The sequence below is a fragment of the Neodiprion lecontei genome, chromosome 7, assembly GCF_021901455.1.
Source record: "Neodiprion lecontei isolate iyNeoLeco1 chromosome 7, iyNeoLeco1.1, whole genome shotgun sequence".
Lineage (NCBI taxonomy): Eukaryota > Metazoa > Arthropoda > Insecta > Hymenoptera > Diprionidae > Neodiprion > Neodiprion lecontei.
In genome coordinates, this window is record NC_060266.1 from 6731532 (window position 1) to 6744085 (window position 12554).

General features: G+C 36.7%; 1 protein-coding gene across 1 annotated transcript; it reads left to right on the top strand.

The window, feature by feature from the left end:
• The first annotated feature begins 3385 nt into the window (after positions 1–3385).
• Positions 3386–11419, top strand: LOC107227892 (U1 small nuclear ribonucleoprotein 70 kDa). The gene is given in 9 exon segments (XM_046745589.1): positions 3386–3694; positions 5033–5215; positions 5338–5400; positions 5706–5787; positions 6069–6113; positions 6116–6142; positions 9023–9266; positions 9888–10240; positions 10789–11419. Coding segments are annotated over 9 exon segments (1302 nt in total). The 5' UTR covers positions 3386–3550; the 3' UTR covers positions 10950–11419.
• The last annotated feature ends 1135 nt before the right edge of the window (positions 11420–12554 follow it).

Below are 12554 nucleotides of genomic sequence, written 5' to 3' on the forward strand. Positions count from 1 at the left end.
AATACCGTTGCCTCCTTGATGCACACGATTCTTCATATAACATGAGTATATTACGCGTTTTTTCACGACGCACGCAATTGAGGTTAGGGTCGCGCAATGCCAATTTTTTTCGCGACAGCGCATGCGCGCAGTACAGAAAAGACGGTTTTTTATTGCTAGGACTTAAAAGTGGTCTTTTCAGTACTCCGCGTATGATTATTCGTAAACTCAATCGACCGTCATAGAAAGGTGTACTTTGTGTACGGAAAACACGCATTGGAAAAGGCGTATAACACGCTCGCGTTATATAAGGAATATTTTCGAGTAGCATATTTTGTACCATAAAACTGCACCTTCCGTTACATGCTAGAATCCAATACCCTGTGTTCCGAGCATTTTTCATCGAACACGGTGAATCGAAAGAGCATATCCCCTAAACTGACCCAGGCCAATCGAATACGTATACGATATGACGGCGAACGAATTGCTGGGATAAAAATAGCTTTCGTTTAATTCGTAGGGTGACTCGATTTGAGTGATGGGATGTAGAGCCTAGATGCGGGGGTTGGGAAATCACGCGAGTCGAGAGATAACCGAGCGGTGAAATAGGCAATGATGCAGGGCGATGGGCGCGCGAAAGCATTAGAATCGTTCTATAGGGACGCATAAGGCGAGAATCTGGGTCCCTCCTGGCGCCCCGAGGTTCGGGGGTGAGAGAGGGCCGTAATTTCCGGCAAGCATTAATGCACGCTTGCTTCGCCTCGTGTTGTTACGTCACACTTTCAGTCGATAAGCGGAAAACCGACCTGCTACTCGATTCTGAAGGTATCTAGATACAAGGAAAGGGACAAGAACCAACAGGCCAGACCCCATTATCTTGCACATGATTTATTGCGACGGACAATTTATGGTAGCGTCCTTCCAAGCTGGACTGCCGCAAACTAGATGGCCAGCTGTATGTATGAATATATAGTTGTTCGAACACTGAATAACTATACAAAGTGTATATGATTCTGTTTCCTCTTCGAGGTCACAAGGTTATAATAAACGCCCTCAAAGTGATCAATTTCAACTTGGCAAAATTCCACACATAGGTACTGTATCGTCACTGTTGCGAAGAAAAATATTCAATCATTGGAACCTCTGGAAAAAATTCTTCATGGTGTTCTCGATGTTTCCACGATGTATTAAAAAGATTGGAATTGCTCGAATTCCCGGTTAAAATCGATAAATCATGTTTTCTCTTCTCACAAATACTAAATAGAATACAATCAGAATATAGCTGTTGGTGATAAATGATTAAATTTTACGTCAACTCGACACGGTCTTATACTACTTACTAGTTTTTCGTAGGTATCAGGCATTCGGAACACATACTTTAATATGCGTATTACTGTAGATACTAAAGTATCTAAAAGTCCTGAATACTCCGTCATGATATGTGCTGTCTTTTTCCAGCATGGGTATCTAATATTTCTAATCTAAATATCTAAAACTTGTAATATTTTTGCAGTCCAAGTGATAAATGTTTCCCAAGTCGCGAATAACGTTATAATTTGTAAAAACATTCGTACAATTAGCGTAACGCTAGTCTTGGGAAAATAATTAAAATAGAAGAAAAAGAGAGCTGAAATGATACCTCGGCGTGGCTTATACAAAATTTTTACCACTGTTATACTCTTTTTATACACTTCTGGAAAGTGCTGGAGGACTTTCCACTTATCGTACTTGATGCGCACTGGTTGTGAGTGCAATTTCCCTAATAGCACACACCCTTTCCTATTGGCCACAATGTAGGGAAATTGCACTTGTTGGTGAGCATCAAGCGCATTATGTAAAAGCTACTGACTGTGTTTATAGCGTACTGACAAAGAGTATGAAGCTACAGAAGAACGCTATTGTTGCGAGTCGACACACTTGAAGTTATCGTTCCATTTCAGATTTTCATAAATCTGTATCACCCGTCATAGTTAAACTACACCGTTATTCTAATCTGAAGATTTTTTCAGATTTCTCGTTCATAATAGAGTTCTGGAAAAATATGAGTTTTCTCCGGCTGATTTTCACCTCTAACTCGACTTGCTGAGAAATAGTTAAAAATACGATAATTCGGAATTATTCGATTTTTCAATCAAAAATAAAGTTTCGAAAGGATAATAGATGGACAACGATAAGATTTCTTTATAGAAACTTTCTAGAATATCTTAGGAAAGCTCGCAAACATTATTAGGATGATTCAAACTTTCAGAATGATACAGAATTTTTCTAAAAACTAGCTACATCTCGATGCAGGTATTTCTGATAAATATGATAAGAATTTTTTGAACTTTTTTTCACGTTCCGTACCCTTGCATCGGATTCGTGCTAACTTCCTCACAACCGGGTAAATTTATATACACTAGTTGTGTATTTACCATTGTGGATCTGGAAAACTTGGAAAAGTCGGAAAATTTCACACTCTAAGATTATTGGCAACCCTGTTTGTGTGTTTGTTTTTCCTAAATGACACGCAAAACGAAGATCGCTGACTATTCCAGGTTTTCCTCAAGAGTGTTCCATGAATGCGTTTTATTTGCCACATTTTGGAAATGAAATTTTTAAAAGAAATTGCCGATTGGCTGATTTTTGAATATTGACCAACCATCTGAGCTGTTCATTTGAAATCAGAAAATCTGAAAATCTCTGACGAAATCTCAAGACTAACAACGAAATCTCTAAAAATGGTTTGTGAAATCAAACCATAACAGACTAAAAATCAACCAATTCTGAGGTTCCTGAGAAAATAAGCACCAATTAGATAGCGTCTACAATTTTCAAACGTATCTGTTTGACAAGTTAGTGGTCCTAAATATTAAAAATAAAAACATGTTATGTGAGTAAAAGTTCGAAATATCTTTGTGCTTACAATTCAGATTCTAGGATATAAATCTGTCCGTGTTGCCTCGATCGTTCGATAATTATCATTATACATTTGTAGGAAAATTGTCCATGTTATAAAGCGAAAAAATGAAATATATTATGTATTCCTGTATTTCTTGATTTTCAATACCGTCAAACGTCACTTTTGAAAATTAGAAACATGAAAAATTATTGTGGCGCAATTGAGAAATCTACACCCGTATTCATTGAGGAACAAGGATTCCTTGTTAATGAAACGTGAAATGAGAACAAGGAATCCTTGTTCCTCAAGGAAGGACTATGAATACGGGTGCTAGAGAATCATTTTAGCGCCATTCAATGAAATATTCGTCTGATAGGTTGGCAACGCTGCTATCAACACCCTTGCAGGGAATTTCGTTCTTCGTTCTAGAGTTGGCAGCGGATTTCGCATCGCGCGTAGTTGAATAAAATACCACCAGAGGGCAGGCGTCAAACGCATGCGTGGGCTCCATCGTTGAATCGGCGCCGCATCGGGAGACAAGGGAGAAACACCGAGCCGCCATTTTGTAAAGTGTGTGTTTGGTTCGCCTCGGGTCGTAAAGTTGGTTTTCGTTCGTCTATTGTTCCCGTCATAAAGGGGAAACGGTTTCTCCTTTAGATGCAGAACCGTTAGCGGAGCGTACTTTTCACGATGACTCAGTTTTTACCGCCGAATTTACTCGCGTTATTCGCTCCGCGAGAACCGATACCGTACCTTCCACCCGCCAACAAGCTACCCCACGAAAAGAAGAATGGAGGATATATCGGGGTCGGAGCTTTTCTCAAGTTCTTCGAGGTCAGTATACACCAGGTTACAAATCCCGCCTGATATTTATCTCATCGCCGAGGCGGCACGCGTCAAAATTTACACTCATACCCACTGTCCACAAAGCATCAAAGATTGGCGACTCTAAAACCGCACCTCTCAATCTACGCGGTCGTAAAGTTCCTACCCACATTTACAATGCGCCTAACGAAGCTTTTAAGAGGAGTGCTCGGAATTGATCAACTCGCAATTGATTCAACTCGCTCCACGTCTTAGCACGCATTTTTCTCTTCACTTGTCCATATACCCTCATTCATCCCTATCAACGAAATGTCACTCCGAATGACTAGATGAAAATTATAGTTTTACCACAGTTGAGACTTTTCATCTGTCTGTATGAATTTGAACAGTTTTCTAATGTATGAAATAAAACATAACCGTTAATTACGAAGCTGAAATTAGTTACGTTACCGCATCGAAACGTTGAAACAAAAATTACTATTTTTCACCTTTAGAGTAAATGGAAAAGTTCTTTGTGCTTTATTAGTGGTTCCCTAAATTTCAGAAAATCATAGAGTTGTAAAATAATGAGTTTTTATAAATGCATTATTACAGTAACGTTATAAACTTTAGCCTGTTCTTTAACTGGAATGAGGATGGTTGTACCTACTATTTTCGTGCAAGTTTTTTCAGCTGTATTTGCGTCACAGAGTAAACCTACATGGATCGTTTTAGACATGTACAGTCCATACACGGTTACTGGCAAGTGTAACCATATGCAAATCGCACAATAACTCATTCATATGTATTTTGTAAACCTCTAAATATGACAGAAACTGTTCAAATAATTTGCACCTCATGTGTATGTGGTTATGAATACCAACCTACGATAAAACATAAAGATTCTTATTACTATATGACGGAAGGATGGCTTATTCTATTCTCAATCAAAAAATTTCCCCCATCAAATATTTGGAATGTTCGAAATTACCACATCATTTTTTTTTTTTTTTTACACATTCAGAGTTAAACTTATGATCATTTGTCAGAATCATGATATCATATGTAGAGAATATGTAGAGAATATGTAGATCCAATATTGAGTATAACGTATCGTTCCAACTTTCCATATCGCCTTGAATCGCGATTACGTGTACTTTATATCAATTATTGACCTGTACTGTAGCAGAAAGTACAAGTTATATATGATATTGAAGTGAGCGAAATTTGCCAATAATTAGATACTGTAAAATTGGAGTTACGTTAATGTAATGGTACATTTTTAAGAATTATTTTTGCAGAATTTAATACAAGTCGTTTAATATCTGATGAATCATTTAGGTTTGATGAAGTCTGCTTATGTTCTAGAATCCAAAAGATACTCCGCCTCCAGTACGTGTTGAGACTCGTGAAGAACGACTGGAACGCCGTAGAAGAGAACGGGCAGAACAAGTTGCCTATAAACTTGAACAAGAAATTGCTGTTTGGGATCCAGCGGGCATTCCCAATGTCACTGCCGACCCTTTCAGAACCCTCTTTGTAGCACGCATAGTAAGTGAATCGTGATTGATGTGCGTGTTCTGTATTTTCAGATATAATCAAGTTGTGGCTTAACCTATTCACCACTTGTTTCCATTAAGTGATGCGATACACACGTATTTAACTTTTTACAGAACTACGATACTTCGGAATCCAAGCTTAGAAGAGAATTTGAGGTTTATGGTCCTGTAAAGAAAGTAAGTTGCATAATACATAATTGCTTATGTAAGCATGAAATTCTTTTTTCTTGATATTGGGATGAACATCAAGGAAATACACACGACGAGTGAACTTTTCAATCTAAATTTACACTTTTCAGAATTTGCTCAAAACCATAAACGTACTATAGTTTTTTGTACTGACTTTTGAATCTACATGAAATAGCACTTGATAAGTAGCGAAAACGTGAAATAAATTTTTTAATTCTAGTTCTTTTGTAACAGGTTTTGAATACTAAACACGTGGAAATTTTCTGTAATAATTAATGAATGTTTTATTACAGATTGTGGTAATCCATAATACAATCAATGGCAAGCCGAGGGGTTATGCGTTCATCGAATACGAACACGAGAGGGACATGCACTGTAAGTAACCGGGTGAAAAAACAGCCCTCTCAAAAGTCTCTATTGCCCTCTAGTAAGAAACTCGATATTTCCTAAAATCACATCCAGATAGTATAGTTGGGCTGGGCTATAGTTAGACTATGTATTTCCATTGATACTAAACCTGAACGGTAAAGGGGGTCTCGCCATACATCCGTGCAGGACTACTACTGTCTACTAAAAATACACATATGGTAAACGAATCACAAAAAACAATATTGGCTGTCTTGATTAATACAGTTTTTATCTTGTTCTTGGTACAGCGTGGCGGCCGCTGCCGGCAACTAGTGCCGTTCACTATTCCATGCAAAATCCCTGAACCTGCCTGATATGATAGGTTTGTATGTGTGGTAAGATCCAACATACAACAACGTTTGTTAGATTCTATGCTTACCCTGTTTACCTTACCTGGTTCAGTTTCATTTTAATGTCTGAATGAGCCAGATGGGAAAATTGAAAAAAGAAAACCACCAAAAACACTCGTCAAACTAGTTAGCCCTTGTTCACGTAAAATTTAGGAACACCCTCCCCTCATAATATACCTAAAAATATATTTGAAAGAAAAATGCTGTGCGCTGAATTGGTGTTCCACATCGAAATTGTTCAACTTTTTAAAAACTGACAAATAAACAGAAGGAGGTTCAGGGACGTGGTCAATGGACATTTATCGCTTATATCACCAATATCGCTTTCTCACTAGACTGAAAGAATCATCTTTCTTTTTCTACCTAGTCGATGTCTTTTTAAAGATTTTGAAACACTTATTTGAATTATACTCAAGTCGAGGACATGGGTCACTCATAAGCCAACTCAAATTTTAAGGGCGAGGAAGACAGAGCAAGCCTATATATAAAAATATACTTGTCATATTAAAACTGTCGCAGCGAAAATTGAACCGTCACATGCTGAATGCTATATATTTATATAAAGCATTGATAAATCAGATAAAAATCATTGAATATTTATTTTTGAAATCGAATGAAATCTCTCGCTTGTAAACGTTGGATTACTGTATGAAAGTAACATTGCGTTATCCCACCATGTCTTACAGTAGTTTGTAAAATTTTGTTTTCACGTGTTTAGCCTGAACAAGCTTGTTTTTCTGTGCCTTGAAATGGGTACTAATTTTACAACTAATGATACTGGCGTGGATGACTCGTGTCCTTAAAGAATTCAAGACTCGCAACTAAAATTCAATTCTGTGGACATAGAATGGTTTTCAACGTGAAAAAAATGTCCTTCCACTGCAGATATTACCATTTTTATTAAACCGGCACGTTAACAAAGCCATGTTGATATAAATAACACCAAAGTAATTGCAATGATCGAAAATATAGAGTACTTGTGTTGTAGCTGCTAACAGGGCTGGTAGCAAGTTTACATTGTCACGTTTTCTTTTATGATAAATGGGCACATTGGTTACAGCGTTATTCAAATTTTCAGGTCCTTGATATTACATAAAACTATAATCTATCCTAAAAATGTTTTATACTTCCGTAAAATCTAAGATGAGCTTTTAAATGCAGATACCAAAATATCAAGTTGATTCAATTATTGAAAACGCAACACACCGGACTGTTATCATTACTATAAAATAAAAAGCACTTATAATGACTGCTGCTACCAGCTGTGTGAAAACACAAGATATTTCAAACTAATCATGACAGCAAAACTACGTAGTAATTGTCATTTTTCGGATACCAATCCAGTGATATGTTCCAATTTCTGTATGGAATACTAATTAACCGTACATTGCTTTTTTTTTCAAACAAAATTTCACTTCCCACCCCCACCCCCAGAGTGTCTTAACAAAACAAGTGTATGTATGAGTAAGTAGAATGGTTCTGTGAGCAGATGCCTTTTTAGGAAGAAATATTAGAAAGGAAGAAAAAGAAAGTAACGAGAACATAGAAAAGAAATGGGATAGAACGATTTAAATCGCCCATCAATTTAATGTAATGTTAAACTCGAGTACAAGTTAGAAGTATAAATTATTAAAATAAATGCGCACGGTTTGGTTGTAAGTAAAAATAATATAAAGCGCACCAGGTAAAAAAACAAAATAATCTTCTCTGGAGATTGAACGAACATACGAAGACTGGGCACCTTCCCAATGAATAGCGTACGCGCTGGCCTACTACTCTATCCCCGCGAGTCACTTACAAGTTCGATTCACGATTAAAAGTACCTAGAGTTTGTGTTAACTTCCGTACGTAAGTAGCCGCGGTAGGTATTTTTTGTATCTGCTATACTTTTTTGACAAAATGAAGTAACCTACTAGAATTAAGGTCTTGTGGCATCTACGCATTCATAGATGACTTTATTATATTCATCTTCGCTAGCGCATTGTAATTTTTCACAAGTAGACTAAGGCAAAAAAAACTTTGCTGGAAAACAGTCCGAAATTCTGTATTAACATTCAATAATCTTTTTCAACGATTGCAAAAGCGTAGCGAAATCATACAGAATATATTCTCAGATTTCCTTCGCGCCCTGCACTCGTATTCATAACCTGTGTCAAATATAGAATATTCTGACTAATTCCGACTTTTTTACTATGTTCTACTTTCCGAAATATTACATGAGTCTTCCAGACAATATAATAAGATGTCAATCATCTAAACGAATAAGAGCCTCATCTCCTTTATTGTTGATGAATAATACATACGTATAATTATCCTAGTAGTCATTGGGTAAGATGACTTGAATGCGAAGACGTGTTGGTTCTTAAAAAACAAATCTATTGGAGAAAATGTATAAAATTTCCAGCTCCCCGTTCTACGTAGGTATCATTAAAAAAAGGCACAATTATTTCTACCTGAGTAGGGGCATCGAATCAAATTTAGAAATCAATTCGAAATGATAAAAAAAATTCCTAAATTCCGACGCGTTCGTTAGAACAGAAAAACAATAAAACAACATTGCAGACCGTCTGAATGAATTTTTCCATCATTATAATCATTATTCATACTGCATATATTTTATAAAAGAAAGAACAAACGTGTATGAAATGATCTATTTGTTTGATCAATTGAACTTTCTTTACGTGGGTACAGCTCAGTAATCTGATGGTTGTAAAGTCACAGTGAAAAACTTTATGCTGTGTAAGGTTATTTATTCAAATTATCGAGAAAATTTTAGGTAGAGAAAATTTGCTCCCACTCAGGTACGTGTGAAATTGTTGGATCTTTTGAAAACGAACTATTAATCATTTTAGCTGCGTATAAACATGCGGATGGTAAGAAAATAGATGGTCGAAGAGTGTTGGTTGATGTGGAACGAGCAAGGACAGTTAAGGGTTGGCTACCTAGGAGACTTGGTGGTGGTCTTGGGGGTACCAGAAGAGGCGGTCCTGATGTCAATATCAAACACTCCGGAAGAGAAGACAACGAACGTGAAAGAGAACGTTATCGGCTTGAAAGAGAACGAGAAGCCACTGGGCGTGGCCTTGATAGAGACAGGTGACTTCCACAAAATTAACTTTGCAAATAGTGATTTATATTCAAATACCTCTTTTAAAAGACTTGAATAAGTACTGGTGTGTTGTTCTGGGGACATTTTATCATCTAAACCTTACAGTGGATAACTCGCATTCGAAAATGAAAGTAAGCAAAACTTGAGCAACCTTTCTATGTAACAAAATATTACCAGTTTTCCCTGTTTTGGTGTGTGAAAAATATTTTTTTCACAAAAATCTTTAAAATGGAATACTTGCAAAATTTCAAAAACTTGTGATAAACGACCTGATCTGTACCCTATGCCAACCACTTCTGCTTCTACTAGCTGTAACTAAGTTAAACAAAGTCATTCTAACTTTAAATACTGCACCAGTTTATTTTGGAATATAAAAAAATCTGCTGTAAGAAAGTTCTAACAGATGAAATATTCGATTACGACTTACAGAAAAATTAATCGGTTACTTTTTCTTGCATACTATTTGAAAAAACTGCATGTTACTGGGGAAAAAAGTAAATATATTTATGGTGAAATGGACGATGAGCAACGAAAGCATCATTTTGCATACTCTTCATTGTACTGTCGTCTTGATTTTTATACTAATCTAATGAACCTTGTTTTTTAAGGGACCGCGACCGTGGCTTGGACCGAGAGCGTCGAAGATCGCGGGACCGTAAACGGAGATCCCGCAGCAGATCCCGTGATCGCAAACGTAGACGCAGCAGAGAGCGTGTTCCTGACCCTGACATCGAAGAGATTGAAAGAGAAGAGCGGCCTCGTGAAAGGCGAGAACGCGACCGAGATCGTGACCGAGAACGCAAACGCAGGAGATCCCGCAGTAAAGATCGCGAACGCGATAGAGAGCGCAAACGTGATCGACGAGATCGTGATCGAGAGCGCAAAGAGCAACGCAAAGATCGCGGTGATCGTGAAGACGAGGACGTTAAAGAAGTTCGCATTAAGGAAGAGCCACTCGATGGTAAGCGTAGTTATTTGCTATTGCTGGGTTTACTCATCGGCAAGTTTTGAATATATTGCAGGGTATTATATGTCAATTCTAAGGTAACAAATCTACTGCGGCTTAGCTTTCAAGATTTTACCAAGTTCCAAATTCGGTGAAACTCACTTTCAAATTAGAAACAACCAGGGTATTTGTTAATCTAAACTTTCAGCAATGCTATGAAAATGTCCCCGAATGTCGGCTGTACTTCAAGAGTTTCAGAGAATTTGTCAGGCTCGTAAAAATTCGAAACAGTGAATCGACGTACTCCTTCAATGAGTTTTGTTCTCTTCTTTCTGTCGCCTAGGAAGCTAAATGATTGTAGATATTGATCTTGGAGAAAATGAAGCTCATATTCCTCGTAGGTCTAAATTTTTCCAATCACTGCAAATAAAAAGTTTCAGGACTAATAAAAAACGAAACTACTTGTACGAACTCTTTGGAATAACCCTGCATGATATATTTTGAGATTAATTCGGCTTCTGCCGTCAGTGAGATATTTTTTAATTTGTCATTCTCCTTCGCAGATTATCCGGACTATAGTAATAATTACACAACAGCATACAATGAAGCAGCTGTTAAATACGAAGATGAACATGAAGAAAAATATCGGATCCCTGACGGAGATAGTAATGGTCGCCCTGATCAATCCCAATATAACAATTATGAATCAGGCCAAGATTATTAAGCTGTTTAATTCAATTTACGTTGCTCGAATGATGAAATATTTGAAAAGGATCACCTCTCTTCTATACTTCTTATTGTACCTATAACTAGATCGCAATGTTTTATCGAATACTTAAACCTCTGGTGTGAAACGCTCTTACATTACGCTAAATCGTAAGCTGGCAAGGACGAAATATTCACATCTTTGTTGTGTTTTACCACTACGTTATCGTATAGTTACGCGAAGTTTTGATCAACTTGAAACGAAGCTAAAATAGGATTACTTTGCAACTCGTTTATTTCGAACTTTGTAACAGGCATTGGCGTGCAGACACCTAAATTAATTCAAATAGATCAAGCAATTGTATTTACTAATTAATTAATGAGGCATCGTTCGGTATGTATATAGGACTATATTCTATCATTTGAACTATTGACATTGACTACTGTATGTAGCTTATTAATACATATAGAAATAAAATGTGATTGCTATTTCTGGACTGGCTTATCTCCGCGGTTGATGATCATTTTTTTTTTTTGCTATTCTTGAATCAATTAATAAGAACTTTGATCAAATTTAGTATACGATCAGAAAAATTGCTAATATATAATGTATATGAATACTTCATTTGTAATACATAAACCATTTATATCCCTGAGAAACTACTTATGGCCAATTCGACTTACAGAAAGAGCGCGCACCGAGTTCAATTTTCCTAGTTTCCTAGCGTTTCCATTGTTGAAAACTAGGGAATTACACTCTCAGTCAGTTCGCACGTTTTCTCTCGGTGGAATTCGATATTAGTTAAAAAATCAATACACTTTTATACACTCACATACACTGTACTCACCATATTTCTACAAAATATCTATAGACACAATAGAGAAACGTCGATGTTCAAAGAAATACTTTGTGAATTTTCGAGTTTTCGTGCGAGGTTTATATTTGTATAAATAAAAACTGATTATTATTATTATTAATAATTTTTTTTTTTTTTTTTTTTGCACTTCGCACAGTACAATCGGTGATCTAATCATTTTTGTGACTGTAGACATAATCTCCAACTATGATATATTAAAATAAGGTAATTTTTTTTTTTGTTCAACTGATTTAAGTGACGGAGCCATTTCAAGTGGCTACGCCGAGTGCCCAGTCAATAATCCCTAGGATTCCGCTTTTCTTATTGGTTGAAAATAGGAAATTGCACTCAGTGTGCATGCTGTTCAACCAATTGAAAATGGTGCCGTTTTGTCTTGTTAAAACTAAGTGTTGCTTCACTACTTTTTAACCAATAGAAACATCGCTGAGCTAGAGAAACCGCAATTTGTCCGCACCGGGTCAGATTCGGATTATAGCGGCGGTTTCAACTCTGCACAATGAGTACAATTTTCCCAGTTTTTAACCAATAGCAGATGCGAGATTCTTGGAAAATCGCACTCACTGCGCACCAAGTGCAGTCAGTGATACCGCTATTAAAGTTTAGTATTATTTTACCGAGCATTCGAATCAGATTAGAGTTAATCCAAAATTAATGCACAATCACAGAAAAATACAGGATAACACATCAAAACCTATAACTATGCAATAATAAACGTTAAAAAAATTAGGAAAGCCATGTATTCTTAA